The 17500-nt window shown below is 36.5% G+C and overlaps 1 protein-coding gene across 1 annotated transcript in view; it reads right to left on the reverse strand.

Annotated features, from left to right (window-relative positions):
- The window catches only part of LOC144963880 (anaphase-promoting complex subunit 4-like), a 99488-nt gene that overhangs the window by 96 nt on the left and 81892 nt on the right, over positions 1-17500 (reverse strand). The window contains exons 10-21 of the mRNA XM_078897827.1: positions 14641-14705; positions 13503-13545; positions 12756-12832; positions 12041-12193; positions 10830-10885; positions 10290-10336; positions 9870-9935; positions 9124-9400; positions 7787-7884; positions 6595-6653; positions 4063-4101; positions 2358-2456 (exon numbers count right to left, since the gene is read on the reverse strand). Coding sequence (XP_078753953.1) covers positions 2358-2456; positions 4063-4101; positions 6595-6653; positions 7787-7884; positions 9124-9400; positions 9870-9935; positions 10290-10336; positions 10830-10885; positions 12041-12193; positions 12756-12832; positions 13503-13545; positions 14641-14705 — 1079 coding nt within the window. The remainder of the gene's footprint in view (positions 1-2357; positions 2457-4062; positions 4102-6594; positions 6654-7786; positions 7885-9123; positions 9401-9869; positions 9936-10289; positions 10337-10829; positions 10886-12040; positions 12194-12755; positions 12833-13502; positions 13546-14640; positions 14706-17500) is intronic.

Raw genomic sequence — 17500 nt, forward strand, 5'->3', positions numbered from 1 at the left:
AAAAATCAACACCTTGAATGTAAGACTTGGTGGTTTATTCAAAATCATGAATTGTAAGAATTTGTGAAAAATAGGGGTTAATTTAAGAAAAAGATTTCCCGCCAGTGTTGTAAAAATATTTTTTGTGATTACAAATCACCGAAAGCCTTCAACCTTGTACGAGTGTCAACACAGATCAATGGTTGGAAACAAAAAAAAAATGCGGCTATGTGGTCTAGTGGTATGACACGCGCTTTCGGATCGGAAGGTCCTGGGTTCAAGCCTCGCGCTCGGCGCATAGTTGAGTCTTTGGAAAAGGCTCTTTACTCACATTCTCTCACCGTACTCAGGTGTAAAATGAGTACCTGGTCGTTAACAGCGTTGTCTTTGTCCGAAAAAATTGTAATATCGCCAAACAGGCGTCATGTCCCGTCCTACATGTTAAATGTTGCTGTTGACCAGGGACCCCTTGTAAAGCGCTTTGAGCACATTTAGTGGATATTGCGCTATATAAAGCTCAATTCTTATTATTAATTATTATTATTTTTTTTAAATCCATTCGATTAATTTGGTTGTAAAAATTAATAATAAATAGCATTTGTATAGTAGAAGCCTTAAGAGCACAAGGCCGATTGGGCTGAATATATACTTATTTCTATAGTGTTAAATGGACAATAGCAATTACTGGCTACCCTTTGGATAGGATATTATTAGTCTAATACAAAGTAGATGGTCAAATGGATAAGGCAATGAATGCATTTAAAACTAGAGATTTGAGCCCCATTTTCGGTATCTCATTTTTTCCCCCTAGAGTAAGAACTTTAGCCCCTATTGCTCACTATTTCATGCTGCAAGACGGCTGATGCCTGGCCAATCTTGGTCCATCTATCTTAGAGACTCATCATCATTGCCTTTTTCACCCTGGGTCAGGGTACAGGCCACAGACAAACAGTTTCCATCATCATCATCATCATCATCATTGCCTTTTTCACCCTGGGTCAGGGTACAGGCCACAGACAAACAGTTTCCATCATCATTATCATCATCATCACTGCCTTTTTCACCCTGGGTCAGGGTACAGGCCACAGACAAACAGTTTCCATCATCATTATCATCATCATCACTGCCTTTTTCACCCTGGGTCAGGGTACAGGCCACAGACAAACAGTTTCCATCATCATCATCATCATCATCATCATTGCCTTTTTCACCCTGGGTCAGGGTACAGGCTACAGACAAACAGTTTCCATCATCATCATCATCATCATCATCGTCATCATTGCCTTTTTCACCCTGGGTCAGGGTATAGGCCACAGACAAACAGTTTCCATCATCATCATCATCATTGCCTTTTTCACCCTGGGTCAGGGTATAGGCCACAGACAAACAGTTTCCATCATCATCATCATCATCATTGCCTTTTTCACCCTGGGTCAGGGTATAGGTCACAGACAAACAGTTTCCATCCTTCTCTATCCTGAGCTAACGTTTTTATCTCATTCCAGATCTTACCACTTCTCTGTATATCAGCTTCTTTAATTCTTCTCCATGTTCCTCGTGGCCTTCCCCTTGATCTTCTGCCCTGAGGGTTCCAGTCCAATACTTTCTTTGTTACAGTGTAGTCATTCTTTCTAAGCGTGTGTCCAATCCACCTCCATCGTCTTCTTCTTCCTATTTCCTCTCCCACTGGTCTTTGCTGTGTTCTTTTCCATACTTCTTCATTTTTTATTCTATCCTCCATTTTATTCTGAGTAGCTTACGCATGCACTTGTTTACGAAAATCTGTACCTTCCTTATACATGCCTGTGATGCGTTCCACGTTTTCACATCTTACAGAAAAAAAATAATTCCCTGAATGCGAATAAAAGGGTCCTACCTACCCACCGACTGGCCGATGACCTACCTAGCTAGCTACCTAAAGACCTATTTAAAAACATACTACTGACCTTCTTTCCTTTCTTTCTTTCTTTATTTCTTTTATTTATGTATATATTTATTTCTAAATTTTTATTCTTTTCATTTTAAGAGTGGTCAATGCTTAGTTAGGACCGTATGTACTAAGCATGCACTGTGATTGACAGATTGACCAACTGTGAACTTCAGCCCTGGAATTGAGTTCTAGCACAAAGCAAACCAATATCATCATCATCATCATTATCAACTCATATCATCATTATTATCATCATCATCAACACTCATGATCATCATCATCATCACCATCATCAAAATCAAAATTATCATCATCATCACTCACATCATCAACATCATCATCATCATCATCATCATGATCATCAAAATTATCATCATCATCATCATCATCATCATCATCAATCACATCACCATCATCAACAACAACATCATCACCATATCCACCATACCTGGTATTGGACACAGGACACTTCATAATACTAAGGCATGTACAGGGCAAGGGGTCCGTGACAAACGCTATCCACAGCTGATTCGTGTCATCGGTAAATCTACACAATGGAAGAAATTGACACATTTTTAACACATCTGCCAGTTCATTTGACTGTCATCATCATCGACGTCTTATAGTACAGCACGCCGTTGATTATGATTCATTTCAATATAAAAAACGACAAACTTATAGCCAACTAAGGGAGATAACAACAAAATAATGTTTTGCTTTTATTACTCACACAGTTGCTTCCCTTTACAATTCAACGTGTATTTTTAAAATTATTATTATCCTTGACTAAGAACATTTGCAATCAAATCAACTTTTTGCGTTGCGAATATTATAACACACAGTAGATAAATAATAATAATAATAATAATAATAATAATAATAATAATAATAATAATAATAATAATAATAATAATAATAATAATAATAATAATAATAATAATAATAATAATACTTTATTGCATCCCAAAAAGGAATTTTTTTGTACAGACGTGTTATAATTTACACAATAAGATAAAAATACAATGGAAATAGGATGTATATATTTAAAAAAAGGAGCACCTCTATAACCAGAGCTGCGCTTTATAATATGAATAATATCAACACTGTAAAATAGTTAAAACTGTCACTATAAATTGAAAATTGAAAAGATTGCAAAACAAAATAAATTAATAAATAAATAATAATATAGGCTATAACTTTTTATAAAAATCCAGAGTCATCAAAACGATCTTGATGGAAGATATATGAATGAGAGTTAATGATACGAATAAAAATGGTAATGGCACAATGATATCCACGAAACGGGCCATTGTACTTTATGCATTACACACGAAACGGGCCATTGTACTTTATGCATTACACACGAAACGGGCCATTGTACTTTATGCATTACACACGAAACGGGCCATTGTACTTCATGCATTACACTAAAAACAAATATTTTAGGAATTTGTTTCACTTTAAAACATATGTTTATTTATCTATTTATTTACTGATTTATTTATATAATTTTTTTTTTTTTTTTTTTTTTTGACTTTTTAATTTATGTTTTTTTGGGTTTTTTTTTTTTTTTTCTTTTTTTTTTTTTAAATATATTTTAAGGTCAATATACCTATACCTGTTTATTGTCGTATTTAAAAGACGGAGATAAATCTAAATTGGCAAAGCAATGACAAACATAGGGTGTCTCCCATGCCTGAGGTTAAAGAAAAGAAAAATATTTTGGGAATTTGATAAACGGGGTGTGTGTATGTGCATTATCCTAGTTGGAAGATGCTCATCTGTGGATTTGGGTGGAAAAAGGGGACAAAAAGCCAAAAATGAATCGCAAAATTGGCAAGCATGTGTTTGAATGTTCGGCACCCCTTATCTGGAACTCCCTTCCAAGATATATCAGAGACAGTAATGATGCAGATTTATTTTTAAAACTTCTGAAAATTTTCCTTTTAATATTTAACATTGTAGAATAATACTGCTTTGTTTCATATTACATGTTTGAGTGGTTGTATGTTTGAGTGAAAGTAGCCACGTTACTGTTAAGCGCTTTGAGATTGTTGATATACTGGGTAAGGCGCCATAAAAAAACCATATAATAATTATTATTATTAATATCAAACTCAATCAAGACCAAACATCTTCCAATCTGTACTCACTGGCAAACTTTTGGTGGTCTGTCTTCCTCTTTCTTTGTCCTGGGAAAATAAGACCAAGGCCTGATTCAACAACAAACCAGTAACGTGCTTATCATTCTATACAAACACAATGTGTCACTGTGCTACTGTCTAAAGGCAAGTTGATTTATAAGAAAATTCCATTCAAAATAAATCCAATTTTGGCGAGGCTGTATGGTTACATTATTGCACTGTGACCTGGAAAGTCATGAGTTCGAGCCCTCCTTCAGGCAATTTCAATTTTTGTTCTCCTAGGGCAAGATTATTAACTCACTCAATCCTAACACCGACTATATCCGTAGTTTATTTGGGTTACTTTTACCCCATGCCCATTTATTACATTTTTAAGAGACAAATTATAGGGCGTGGTATCAAAGCTAATGTTTTAGAGTTTTTGAATGTTAATGGTAGTTGAATAAAACTATGCTCATTTTTAATACATTTTTTCCAATTTTGAAAAAAGTAACAAAAATCTCTAGGATTGAGTGAGTTAACCCTAATTTGCTTGCTTAGGTCAAGAAAGGTATTTCTTGTTGATATTTGTTTGTTTGATTACTTATAATCTTATAATCATTTACTTAATATCAACAACTTATTCTCTACAAAATTTTTGTGAACGTTATTTTATTCAATTACCAATGACTATGTAGTTAGGAAGAAACACATATAAATACTAGTGTTTGGTAGATGAACAGGAATTGTATTTTCATTTCATCCGATTTTATTCGAATGTCAATAGGATTCAACAGTCGTAACGTCACTTCCTTCCTAATGACGTATGGTAACTTGGTAACACTGGCTCTAAACTATCGGAACAATGGCGGACGCCCGTATGAAATATTTCCCCGGCGAGCATAAAAGCGTATCCAGAGGGAAAAAACCCCATAAATTTGATCATTCTTTGACCTTTACACATTCTGATCACAAGACATATGAAAAGTTCTAGCCAGCATGAAGAATAAAAAGTAATGATTTTCTTTGTTTAGAACCAAGATGGCCGCCGTTGCCAGGCAGCATGACATCAGACTACTGAATCCAATTATCGTTCAGCAAAGTGACAAATTAAGGAGCAGGCACTGGTGTATGATATAAAGATCTGAAAAAGTGTGTATGAAACAGTGCCAGGAAAAGTTAGAAAGAAAAATACACAAGAAATAAACCATCCTAAAAAAATCAGCCTGTATTGACTGGGGATTGAACCGCAGACCTCCAGGCCAAGAAGTCTGAGGTTCGATCCCCAGTTGAGAAAGCCTGATCGTGTTTTTTCTTTCTTGCTTTGTCTGACACTGTATCGTACACACTTTTTCAGATCTGCTCAGTGAAGCTATGGAAGAATTAGACATAAAAATTAGAGTAATTATTCCCTTTGACTATTCAAAATTCTTTAAATCAAAGTCAATCAACTTATTAAAAAGTCCAGCTGCATCTTTGACCTTATTCTGCCTTATCACATCCTCAACCTGCTCTAGACAGTAACACAGTGACAATTTAAAGTGAGTATCAGCAACAATGTTATATAAAAGTGTAATAGAGCGACATGCACCTATTTGAAGATCTGATAACCCAAAATTATAATATTGTAAGTATTGTTGTAATGGAATCAACAAACACAAAATGTTTCGGGCTCAAAACCCTTCTTCAGCCAATAACAAAAACGATAAAAATATAAATACATTACTTTTTTTAAAAACAGATAGACGACAAAGAAAAATTTGACACGTCATTTGTTTTTGTTTTTAAGGGTTTTACGGCGCTTGCAACACATTAAGGTCATATCAGCGCCAGTAAAAAGGAAGAAAATGGGATAGTAAAAAGTTCTAGAATTACAATTAAAGCACAAAAGAAAAGGAGAGACAAAGGGGAATTGGTTCAAATAGGAAACAGATGTAGATTCCAAGAGCACACTGTCAAAGTACTTAGTTTGAGATCACCTAAAAGTCTCATCCAGACACAAGCACAAGATCCAACTAAGAGGAATACACTCAAATGTTTACCAATCATATAATATAATATGTAAACTAAACATAATACAGTGCATAACAGAGAGATGATTTACAAGGAAAAAAATATCATCTCCCAAAACAATAACGATACATTCGACTGTTTCCCTTCAGTCAAGGACTCCGGCCAGGGTCAGGACAAAACCAAGTAATCTCATTCCAAAACAAAGACAGAAAGCAATTGGAACACAGATACAGGGTGATAGAAGACACAGCATGTACCTCCCTGCCCGCTATGGGAGGTCAGGATCCCCACCCAGAATAAGATCTTGATATGTAAACAAAAAAGAAGTATTCGCTTGGTTACTAAAGGTGTGAAATAGAGCAGAGCGGAACATTAAAATATGCATAAAATCAGGTGCATATAAAAAATAATTTATTAATTACATTTTAAAAAAGATTTTTCAAAGCACGGAGGTGAAACTGAATTGTATGAGAGTTGACACCACACAAAAAATGTTTCATCCACAGACAAATGCTAAAGGATTATAACTTTCCCCCAAGTCTGACTCACTCTTTAGCTGTAAATAACTTGAAGCTGTTCCTGCAGTTCATAGACGCACCGATGACAGTCTGAGAATTAGATTGATGAGGGGGGGAAATAAATGAAGCAGTTTCTATCTGTATGTATGTTAAAGAGAAAGAGGTGTGAGAGGAAGGGGAGGGAGAGGTGAGAGAGAGAGAGAGAGAGAGAGAGAGATAGAGAGAAAGAGAGAGAGAGAGAGAGACTGAGAGAGAGAGAGACAGAGAGAGAGAGAGACTGAGAGAGAGAGACAGGGAGAGAGACTGAGAGAGAGAGACACAGAGAGAGAGAGAGAGACTGAGAGAGAGAGAGAGAGAGAGAGAGAGAGAGAGAGAGAGAGAGAGAGAGAGGGGGGGGGGAGGAGTGGAGAGTTCACAAGAAATAATGCCAACAATTGCGGCATGGTGCTAGGGGACATAACTCCATATATTACATCTATAAAAGCAATCATCATGATTGCTTCCCTTGTTTACTTAAAAGTAAAGGAGGCGGGGAGAGGGATGAAAATTGAAGAATGAACATTTACTAAGATTAAGACTAGGCCGTCTTATTTTGGTGCATGCCGTGTCATCCCTCTCCTTACCAACAATAAGAAAATCGTCATATTCAGTATGATGCAACCAACTATTTTTTCATTCTGATTTCTTTAGTACATCACAAAATTTAAAGAATAGAATGTTTGTTATAATAACCATAAAAACATGACAGTGTGTTGTAGAGCTCATTTTGCTGAACATTATTATGTATAGAATGTACTTGTTGCTTTCCTGTTATAGTTAAAAAAAAAACGCTTTTTTTTATGTTGGATGAGTGTGAAGTTTTGGGAAAAATTCAGAAAATTCTGGTAAGGACGAGTTAAGAAGGAATAAATCCATCACCTATAAGTGTTTCTGATGTTTAGGAACCCTTGGTAAAACGCTTTTAGCACGTTTAGTGGATATTGCGCTACAGATAGAATGCGCTTGGCCAAGGAGTTCACAACATTGCCATCCGGAAGTATAACGGACCAACACACAAACTCTGTGTAACCATGAACTTTTATAGTCTGGTTAATACAGTTCAGTGAGAACAACTCACAAACGCGGATGGCAAAAACAATAACAAAGGCCTGAGTGACGTCATCTGCATACTATCTATATAAATACTCAATTATTGATTCAACAATTCTAAGTCCATCACTTACAGCAGGTTTGAGCACTGCGTTAAAGATGGCTTGATCCAACATCTCCTTCCTCTGTAACATTGACTTGCCTTGCATGCTGGGATACAGGATCTTGCTGCCTGGAGTCGGTGTTAAAAAGGAGAGAAGAATTTTAACTGAGTCGAAACACTTAAATTTCCATTCCCCTTCAAGACAAAATGTGCCCCTGTCAAACATCTTTTTGAGATCATTAAGATAAAGATCTGAACAAGTGTGTATGAAAGGTGCCAGACAAATCAAGAGAGAAAAAGACAAGAAAAAACTACACCCCAGTCAAGGTAACTGATTTTCTGGGATGGTTTTTTTTTTTTTTGTCTTGTATTTTTCTTTCTAGCTTGTACAGATTTTTATTGCTTTATCTTACACCGGTGTCTGCTCCTTAATTTCTTAATTTGATATTTTGAGATCTTTCAAATGCTATACCGATATTCACTGTTGGGAAAGTATGATATCATATACACATGAATACAACACACACACACACACACACACACAATGAGAACACACTACATAACAACACTAATCACCGCCCAATCAATAACATACACACGGTAACGAAAAACAGAGAATAACAAAACATCGTGGCTCTCCATCTATCTAGCAGGGGGTCTCAATACTTCAGTTGGTAGAGCATTCGCTTCACGATCAAAGGGACCGAGATCTATCCCGGGTACAGTCGAGATATTTTCTTACCTTCCACCATGCAGTGATTGGATAGCTGGGTCGGTTATATCTGGCAGAAAGTACTTTGAGATAGCCTAGTGTCCTATCCAAACGGTAGCAATCAATTGCTATTGTCCATTTCACGCTATAGAAACTGGGATAAACCCTGGCTCCATAAGCCCAATGGCTCTGAAGGACTACTTTCTCTATCCATTTCCCTTTCTTGATAACAATGTCACAGCTGACAAAACAGATTAACAGATAATTCTCTCTATTTTCTCATTTATTCTATTGTTCCTTTTCAAATATTTCATCTTTATTTACGGACACCTCTTTCCTACAGTATTTGAATTACTGTCTCTGTTTGAATTACGGGTCCTGTTGTATTTATCATTTTGGACTGCACAAAATAAAGGGCATTGAGAAAAACAAAAAAATATCTTTAGAATCTAAATTTCAGTGAAAATGGACAGGATATACAAAGTGGTTCAAGACATTCTTATTATTATTACCATTTTCATGATTATCATTATTGTTGTTGTTGTTGTTGTTGTTGAAACAATTTGTTCAGAGAAATATTATGGACACTGTCTAGAAAAGGCCAAAATTTACAAACACTTGAAGCTTAAACTTGTTTAATTCCAACAAGAACTCACTGGACTGGAAATTGGAAGACAGCAGAAACTGTGCCCAGGGGTTTTCGTGATAGGGCGGTGGCTGAATCAAATCCTCGTTCTTGAGGTATTGGCCGACTTTCTCCAGCCTGAATCCTTCCGGCTGCATCTTGGGCGTGCAGGTCTGGGCTTTGAGCTGGGCTGCCAGCGTGCTGGACGGGGACAGGGACGAGGACGACGTGTCCATCTTCATGCTGGTGTCCGTGTCGTCTTCTGGGTCGTACGCTTCTTCAGCTCTGATTCTTTCTTCTTCCTGGATCTGAAACGATAAATTGATAAGCAGGGATGAGGTAACAAAAGAAAATATCATTATTTTGCCATTTGCAGTCACAAAGACGATCCAAAATTTCAAATGGGACCGCTGACTGAAATTTTCCGAAGAGTTTGAGAACCACTGACATAAATCCATTGTTCATAATACAAGGGAGTTAACTCAAATTAATTTAGTCAACAAAACAAATTACCCAGTTGTTTCCCTTAGAACATATACCACGCGTATATAAAACACAAAGACAAAAGGAAAGTTTGGATGGACAATATGAAGGAATGGACAGGAATGAAGATGGAAGAACTCTTGGAGAAGGCCAACAATGGAGAAGAATGGTGGAAAGTCGTAAAGAATGCTGACAATTCCGTGTATCCCCGCGACGATCATCAGATCATGGGATGAATGAATGAATGAATATAAAGCATCATTCTCCGATTCGATTAAAGAAGTTTATTCTCACCTCCCATAAGTCAATAAAGTTGTCCCTGAGAAAATCTCCCACAAACTTGATGTCATGTTGACTCATCTGAGGAAGAAACAATGAAAATATTTTGTCTTTTTTAAAAGTCAAAACAAAGACAACCTCGTGATTATCATTTCTCGCATACTTAGAAAATTTCCTAAGAATACGAAAATTTCAATTTGTGCCTAACTGAAGATTTACATTGTATTATTTGACTTCATTGTTTTAGAACAATTTCGTTGTTTTAAAAGAAAGAAAAAAATTGCAATAATAAATCAACTTGAAATTTCATAATTTACAATAAAATGTCAATATTTGAAGCAATAGATCACATAAAATACAAATAAAACGAGGTCATTAAAAAAAATCAATGGAAAACACATGTTATGTTTGGTGAGAGTGGTCAGTGACAAGTACCTTGTTGATTTCAGGAGGCGGTGGTCGATTGGACAGTCTCAGAATGGCTGAGAAGAGAGAACAAAAAAACAAATGACACGTCTAACTAATCCAAACATCATATGAAAAACAACAATAACTACAGTGTTGTATCCCCCCTCCCTCCTTCCCCCCCCCCACCACCCCCCTTCAACATCTCGCAATGACAGCAAACTATGTTTTTGTAATCCATACCATATGTTTCTAAAACACTATCCTCAACAAGGGAGGAAGGGAGAAGAGAGGAAGAAGAGAGACAGGGGGGGAGAGAGAGAGAGAGAGGGAGAGGGAGAGAGAGAGAGAGAGAGAGAGAGAAAGGAGAGAGAGAGAGAGAGAGAGAGAGAGAAAGAGAGTGAGAGAGAGAGAAAGATAGACAAAGAAAGAGAGTGATAGAGAGAAAGAGAGAGAGAGAGAGAGAGAGAGAGAGAGAGAGAGAGAGAGAGGGGGGGGGGAGAGTAAGAAAGAAAGAGAAAACAGCCCAATATAATAGAGACTGCCTGCAAAAAATAGTCAGTAACCAACCTATGTAAAGCCATCTGAAGAATGCCTTGAAGTTTTTCAGACTTGTCTCTATGACTCTGGAATATAAATAAATGTCAGTATAGAGTTACAAATACTATTTAAACTTAAAAGCTCTAAAAAATGTGATTATTATAATTATTACTATTATCATCATCAGTATTATTATTATCATTAATATTTTATTGTTGTTATTGTTATTATTATTATTATTATTATTATTATTATTATTATTATTATTTATTATTATTATTATTATTATTATATTATTATTATAATTATTATTATTATTATATAATTATTATTATTATTATTATTATTATTATTATTATTATTATTATTATTATTATTATTATTATTATTATTATTATTATTATTATTATTATTATTAATGTTGTCGTTGTTGTCATTTCACGCAAACCCAATTAGGTCAGCTACCTTGGACTTGTGGATACTTAGCCTAAGGAAAATAATGGCGAGCTTTCAACCAAATCAGCATGTTACAGCTATTCATATCATTTTTTAATGTTACTTTTCTTCATATATATTTTAATATTTCACAAATTCAAAACTTTATTAATTTAATACTTGTGAAAAAGTTTCATTTCCTATTTTTGACATATTTATTTATTATTATTTTTTTTTTTTGGGGGGGGGGGGGGGGTAATGCAAGGGAAATAACTGCGTAATTGTTATAATATATGTAGTAATGACAGAGTTATGTCCAATGCATTGTTACCGTGTCTCAAAGAGTGAAAACCCTTGTTTATTCTTATGTAACTTATGTACATGTAATACAATGACCACTATACAACTATATAATATCGTCTGTTTTTACAACAATCTATACTGGTGATGAGGATGGGATAGCACACGCCAGTCATACTCTCAATGCGGCAGAGCAGACCGCAAATATTCACAAATTGATCGTGAAGGATCAGCCATCGAATTTGCAGTGAAGAGGTTTTACAAATACATCATTGTTGGATGTCATTTCACACTGGTGACCGACCACAAACCTCTACTTGGTTTACTTGTAGAAGGGAAAATTATTCCAGAACATGCTTCATTTTCGATCGTTTCTTTCTTTCTTTCTTTCTTTCTCCACTATTTCAGTCATGCAACAAAGTCAAATAAAGTCATTATTTAAAAGGCAAAAGAAGAGTTTTCATGACATAAAAACAAAACATGAAAGTAAAACCATCCAAACTGACTGTTGTAGCTCCACCCCACTGACAGCAAAGGCGCCGGACATCTTGACCGCGGCATTGACCAAGTCGGGGTTCAAACCCAACAGGCCAAACCTGTCGTACCACTGGGACATGCCGTGGAGGTCACTCAGGTGGGAGGTCATGTTCTGGCTAATGCTGGGAAAGAAGACAAGTTTAGAAGAAGACAGGTTATCGATGTGTGTGTTTAAACAAAATACGTTACGTTTGAATTTAAAATGATACTAAGCTGCAAGAAGCTTTGAACTATAAAAAATCTGATGGATAAAAACGAATATAAAAGCTTTGGAAAAGTACAAAATACCAACTGTGGAACGTTTAGGGTTCAACATTTTTCTTCACCAAGAGTATCAAAAGTTTGAATTCCTAATGTCTGATTTGTATTTTAATTTCAAGTAATAACCATTCATGTAATATATCGTTGCTTTTTTAGGCCTGCCTGTCAACTATTACGAGAGAAAAAAATTAGTAAAATTTCGAAGTTTTAGCTCCAATTTCTGAACTTAATGAGCATCTCTTATTAAAACTTGTTGAAAATGAAAGTTTATGCCAGACTGCATTATTGTAAAGATTGGGAAATGTTATTTAATCCTTGTGATGCACTACAATTTGTATCTCCAAAAAAAATTAAGAATTTTTAAAAAGTTTTTAACTAGGCTGGTCTGATTTACGACCCATGAAATGTGGAAACGTTCTTTACCGTAACAATTGTCTGACCACGAGTCTCTGGATGTTTGTATAAGAGTTCTCGATGGAGAAACCCAGCTTCTTCAGACCCTGTGCCAAAGTGAATGAATAGAAAATGTAATATAGTTACAGTTTGGAGTTAGTGATTCAATTTTATACTCTCTCTCTCTCTCTCTCTCTCTCTCTCTCTCTCTCTCTCTCTCTCTCTCTCCCCTCTCTCTCTCTCTCCCCCCCCCCTCTCTCTCTCTCTCTCTCTCTCTCTCTCTCTCTCTCTCTCTCTATGATCGATGAAATATTTTATAAGTCATCTTATATTTAGAAAAGGGCGTAACAATTCTGATAAAACTGTGTGTGTTTGTGGAGAGAGAGAGAGAAAGAGAGAGAGAGAGAGAGAGAGAGAGAGAGAGAGGGAGAGAGATATATATAAAAGAGAGAGAGAGGGGGGAGGAAGGAGGAGGAGGGAGGGAGAGGAGGAGAAGAGAGAGAGAGAGAGAGAGAGAGAGAGAGAGAGAGAGAGAGAGAGAAAATATTAAGAGAGGTAGATAAAAAAGTGGGTGGGAGAGATAGAGAGAAAAAAAAAAAAAGGGGGGGGGGGGGAGCAGGGCTAGGGATCCGTAAATTTTTATTTTTTTTAATTTATGTCTGAGATGTACAATGGCAGCCAAACATTACAACGAGATGGCTGTTTTATTCTGTGAAATAATCCCGTTACAGGGGATCACAAAATAGAATAGCACTGCTGCACATTTATTTAATTTACCTTGTCTGTCAACTCTTCCAGAAGGAACGCTTGTAACTCCAGGCTGAAAAATAAAAAGTTTTGAATGTTTGCATATTTAAGTGTCTATTTATTATCTATTCCAGTATTTATAATATTGCAGTATATTTATTATCATCGGTTATTTATTGATGTATTCATTCATATAAGACCCATCGAGATTTTATAATATTTGTGATGGCGAGGGTTTTTATCAGGGGTAACAACTCCTGTAAATGACTTATAACCATGTAATATATTACACAGTTGTCTCCCTTATCATCGCGACGGGGGCCTGACATGACAGTATGACATCTCTTTTCAACGGCATCATATTCTGTTTGTTGTTGTTGATGTTCTTGTTGTTGTTGTTGTTATTGTTGTAGATGTTGATTTGTTTTTTGTTGTTGTTTTTTTGGGGGGTTTTTATTGGTGTTTCTTTCGTGTCTAATAATTGTTTTGTTTGTTTCTTTGTTTCTTTTGTATTTCATAAAAAAATAAATAAATAGAAGAGAAAAAAAAAGAGAAAAGGAAAGAAAACTATCTGGTTTCAATCAACCGCTGTTGCCCATGATGATAATGACAAGGTCTGTTGGCAAATACATATAAAAAGTCATTCCTTCATACATTGAGTCATTCATTTATTTGTTCGTTCGATCCTTCATTCATTCATTCATTCATTCATTCATTCATTCATTCATTCATTCATTCATGCATTTATTCGTGCATTCATTCATTCATCCATCAGTCATTCATTTATTTGTTCGTTCGATCCTTCATTCATTCCTTCATTCATTCATTCCTTCATTCATTCATTCATTCATTCATTCATTCATTCATTCCTTCATTCATTCATTCATTCATCCATCAGTCATTCATTTATTTGTTCGTTCGATCCTTCATTCATTCATTCATTCATTCATTCATTCATTCATTCATTCATGCATTTATTCGTGCATTCATTCATTCATTCATTCATCCATCAGTCATTCATTTATTTGTTCGTTCCATCCTTCATTCATTCCTTCATTCATTCATTCATTCATTCATTCATTCATTCATTCATTCATTCATGCATTCATTCATTCATTTATCCATCCATCAAACCATTCATTGTCCATTTCATCAGTCATTCATTTACCTGGTAGTTCCAAATAACAAAAGCTCCAAGAAGTCATTGCTGACGGTGCCTCCTTGACCCATTTTCTATTAACAAAGAATACAGAGAAATATCGTCATCGTCATCATCATCATCATCATCATCATCTTCATCATCATCATCTTCATCATCATTATTGTCATTATCATTACCATCATCATTATCATTACCATCATCATTATCATCATCATCATCATCATCATCATCATCATCATCATCATCACCACCACCACCACCAACACCACAACGACCACCACCACCACCATCATCATCATCATCATCATCATCATCATCATCACCACCACCACCACCACAACGACCACCATCATCATCATCATCATCATCATCATCATCATCATCATCATCACCACCACCACCACCACCACCACCACCACCACAACGACCACCACCACCACCATCATCATCATCATCATCATCACCATCATCATCACCATCATCATCATCATCACCATCATCATCACCATCATCATCATCATCATCACCATCATTCATAATCATTATATAACCGAAACAAACTGATGACATACTTTTTTAAAACCTTCTGGCTTTGAGGTCCAGTGGTATGCCATTCGCCTTTGGACCAGTAGTCCCTGGTTCGAGTTCCGTACTGGACGGTGCAAAGTTGAGTCCATGGAAAAGGCTCTTTACTCACATTCTTTCATCGTACTCATGTGTAAAACAAGTACCAGTTGGTAACAGCATTGTCAGTCGAAAATAAAACCAAAAAAAAAAAAACCCAAAAAAAAACAAAACAAAAACAACCTTGTAACATTGCCTCACTGGCGTCATGTCTCGTCCTACAATGTAAGTGTTGCTGTTGGCTTGGGAACCCATTGTATAGCGCTTTGAGCACATTTAGTGTATATTGCACTGTGTAAAAACTCTAATTAAGATGCGTTATCGAAGCGTTACAAAAATGACCCTTGGACACAGCCTCGTACAATACAATACGGGAACTAGAATTTGACGAATAATCAAGAGCCCCAGCGAAGCTATAGATAGTATGCGCTTGGCTAAGAAGTTCACAACATTGCCATCCAGAAATATAACGGACCAACACACAAAACTGTGTGTAACCATGAACATTTATAGTCGGGTTCATACAGTTTAGTGAGGAGTACTCATAAGCGCGGATGGCAAAAACAATAACAAAGACCTGAGTGGCGTCATCTTCGTTCTATCTATAGATGGAATTAAATCGACGTCACTCAGCTCTTTGTTATCGTTTTTTAGACAGCAATGTTAATGATTAGTTCACTAACTTATCAATTAAAGTCACGCGTCGTTTTGTGTTGTGAGTACGTCATACCCGGCTGGCGGATGTTGTGCGTATTTTACCTACACGCATAGCATCGTCGCTTGACCAACACATTAAAAAGAAAAAAATGAGCACGCAACCATTCTGCCCTCTTATCTCCCACCAACCACTTACAGTGTCATAAAACACCCAGACGTGATACCAAACACACTGTGGTACGGACCAACACAAATCCGTTTCCATGACAACAACCAAAGATCCAATTTATTTAGTTATGGACCTCTATGGAACAAACAAAACATACAGCGAGAACCAACTCTTTCCTTTAAAGGCGGATTCCAAGCCCCAATGTCTAGCTGTTCCAACAGACGTGACCAATGCCATCTCCATCTAGATTACTATGGACGTGACTAACCCTAGATACAACCACTTACAGCAAACACAACACGAGCCATAGAGTATGACACGATCAAACGTAATACTCCCACTGATTTCAGAGCGGTTCAAGTTGGCAATACTCTTCAACAGTCGTAACGTCACTTCCTTCCTAATGACGTATGGTAACTTAGTAACACTGGCTCTAAACTATCGGAACAATGGCTGACGCCGTATGAAATATTTCCCCGGCGAGCTTAAACGCGTATCCAGAGGTAAAAAACCCCATCAATTTGATCATGTTTTGACTTTTACACATTCTGATCACAAGGCATATGAAAAGGGAATGAAAAGTTCTAGCCAGCATGAAGAATAAAAAGTAATGATTTTCTTTGTTTAGAACCAAGATGGCCGCCGTTGCCGGACGCGTGACATCAGACTATTGAATCCTATTGACATGAACAAACTCCAAACACCGAGATCCATATATCGTGTAAACACCAGGTTTAACCAGTTAACTGCCGAACTCCGGTATTTAGAAATTTGGCCAGAAAACTCGTCCTTCAAATACCTAATACTTTAAATGACCCTCGTCTTGGGAAGAAAAAAAAAAACCCCACTCAAACCTTGGATTTTAAGGAAGACCTCACGAGGCCAAGTTTGCGAGTTTTTATCAAGACGAGGGTCCTTTAAATCAATCGATATTTGAAGGACGAGTTTTCTGGCCAAATTTTTAAATAAGCGTTTTCTCAGAGTACGTCAGGTAACTGGTTCATGTTCCAAGAGTCTAGCGTATAGATAGCATTGGTCTAGCGCAATACCCTCTATGGTCTAGTGGTACACAACACAGGCGTGTCTTACATATATACTTGATAAAAACCAATTTTGAAGACGTAACGAGGGGCCTGGAATGACACGATAGCCACAAATACTCTCAGACCGGTTTCCCTGACAACAGTCCAGCAGACAGCCCTTATCATATGAAGAGTGGATTTCCCAAAAACTCCCCAACTCCCTTTTTCCCCGGTTTGAGATGTTGAGGATTATTCCCCCTAAAATGTCTTGTCCGGTCTATTATATCATATTTAGACTTCAAATCTACACAAAACGATGAAAATTCTTGTGCCAATTGATGCTCAAAATAACATTGACATTTCATTTATCGCATGGATGGAAATTAAGTAGGAA

Source organism: Berghia stephanieae, chromosome 2 (assembly GCF_034508935.2).
Source record: "Berghia stephanieae isolate SIO BIC M18660-M18661 chromosome 2, UCSD_Bste_1.3, whole genome shotgun sequence".
Taxonomy (NCBI): domain Eukaryota; kingdom Metazoa; phylum Mollusca; class Gastropoda; order Nudibranchia; family Aeolidiidae; genus Berghia; species Berghia stephanieae.